This window comes from Nothoprocta perdicaria, unplaced genomic scaffold, assembly GCF_003342845.1.
Source record: "Nothoprocta perdicaria isolate Ctin4 unplaced genomic scaffold, notPer1 scaffold_629, whole genome shotgun sequence".
In the NCBI taxonomy this organism is placed as follows: Eukaryota; Metazoa; Chordata; class Aves; order Tinamiformes; family Tinamidae; genus Nothoprocta; species Nothoprocta perdicaria.
In genome coordinates this window covers 19,099-20,548 of record NW_020455898.1, presented here as the reverse complement: position 1 = coordinate 20,548, position 1,450 = coordinate 19,099, and the positions used below count along the sequence as shown (strand labels likewise).

The 1,450-nt window shown below is 68.5% G+C and overlaps 1 protein-coding gene across 1 annotated transcript in view; it reads left to right on the top strand.

Annotated features, from left to right (window-relative positions):
* Window positions 1-1,450, top strand: part of LOC112956403 (voltage-dependent P/Q-type calcium channel subunit alpha-1A-like) — a gene marked incomplete at both ends in the record, with an annotated part of 36,513 nt that overhangs the window by 16,784 nt on the left and 18,279 nt on the right. The window contains 5 exons of the mRNA XM_026049911.1: window positions 216-347; window positions 676-748; window positions 845-962; window positions 1,264-1,331; window positions 1,395-1,445. Coding sequence (XP_025905696.1) covers window positions 216-347; window positions 676-748; window positions 845-962; window positions 1,264-1,331; window positions 1,395-1,445 — 442 coding nt within the window. The remainder of the gene's footprint in view (window positions 1-215; window positions 348-675; window positions 749-844; window positions 963-1,263; window positions 1,332-1,394; window positions 1,446-1,450) is intronic.

Below are 1,450 nucleotides of genomic sequence, written 5' to 3'. Positions count from 1 at the left end.
TGGGTGCCGTTGGGTGCTCTTGGGTGCCCTTGGGTGTTCTTAGGCACTCTTGGGTGTCCTTGGGTGCCCTTGGGCCCATGGGTGCTCTTGGGTGCCCTTAGGTGCCYATGGGTGCCCTTGGGCCCGTGGGTGCCGTTGGGTGCTCTTGGGTGCCCTTGGGTGTTCTTAGGCACTCTTAGGTGCCCTTGGGTGCTCTTGCGTCCTGTCCCTACCAGGTACTGGGCTTCCCTGCGGAACCTCGTGGTCTCCCTGCTGAACTCCATGAAGTCCATCATCAGCCTCCTCTTCCTCCTCTTCCTCTTCATTGTCGTCTTTGCCCTCTTGGGGATGCAGCTCTTTGGGGGGCAGTGAGTAGATGGGGGATGAGGTGGCCCCGAAACAGCCTGGGAGAGGGCCCAGGGTGCCCAGGGGTGGGGGCAATGCTGGCCCTGGGTGCCGGGTTTGGGTGCTGGGTGCCGGGTTTGGGTGCTGAGTACCATTTTTGGGTGCTGGACACTGGATTTGGGCACTGGATGTCATTTTTGGTGCCAAGCCTGGGTTCTGGACCCTGGGTTTGGGCACTGGGTGTTAGGTTTGGGTGCTGGGCGCCGGGTTTGGGTGCTGGGCGCCGTTTTTGAGTGCCCGGTCCCGTTTGCGGGCGCCGGCTGCTCTGCCACCCCCTTCGCCCCCCGCCAGGTTCAACTTCGATGACGGGACGCCTCCCACCAACTTCGACACCTTCCCGGCCGCCATAATGACCGTTTTCCAGGTGGGCCCCGCGCGTGGGGCGCCCGGGGGACCCCGCAGCCGGGGTGGGGGACAGGCAGAGCCGGGACCCCCCCCCGGTGCCCTCCCGTCCCCCCAGATCCTGACGGGCGAGGACTGGAACGCCGTCATGTACGACGGCATCAAGTCGCAGGGCGGCGTCAAGGGCGGCATGGTCTTCTCCGTCTACTTCATCGTCCTCACCCTCTTCGGCAACTGCATCCCGGCGGGGGCGCCGCCGGCGGCCGGGGGGGCCAGGACGCCCGGGGGGCCAGGACGCCCGGGCCCCTCTCCCGGCTGGCGGGAGGGATGGGTGGGAACGGGGAGCAGGACGCCTGGGCCCCCTCCGCGGCGCCTTGGTGGGATCAAGGGGACGGGGATCGGGGGGCTTGTCCCGCCATGGCCCGGGGGGATCAAGGGGAGGGAAAGGGCAGCAGGGATGGATGGGGACGGGCAGCAGGACGCCGGGGCCCCCTCCCGGCCGCCCTCCTTGTCCCTTGGCCTTGACGAGGCGCCCAGACACCCTGCTGAATGTCTTCCTGGCTATCGCGGTGGACAACCTGGCCAACGCGCAGGAGCTCACCAAGGTGAGGGGCGGCGGGGCCGCGGGGGGCCGCGGGGGCCGCGCGGTGACGCCCCCGGCCCCGCAGGACGAGCAGGAGGAGGAGGAGGCCGCCAACCAGAAGCTGGCGCTGCAGAAGGCCAA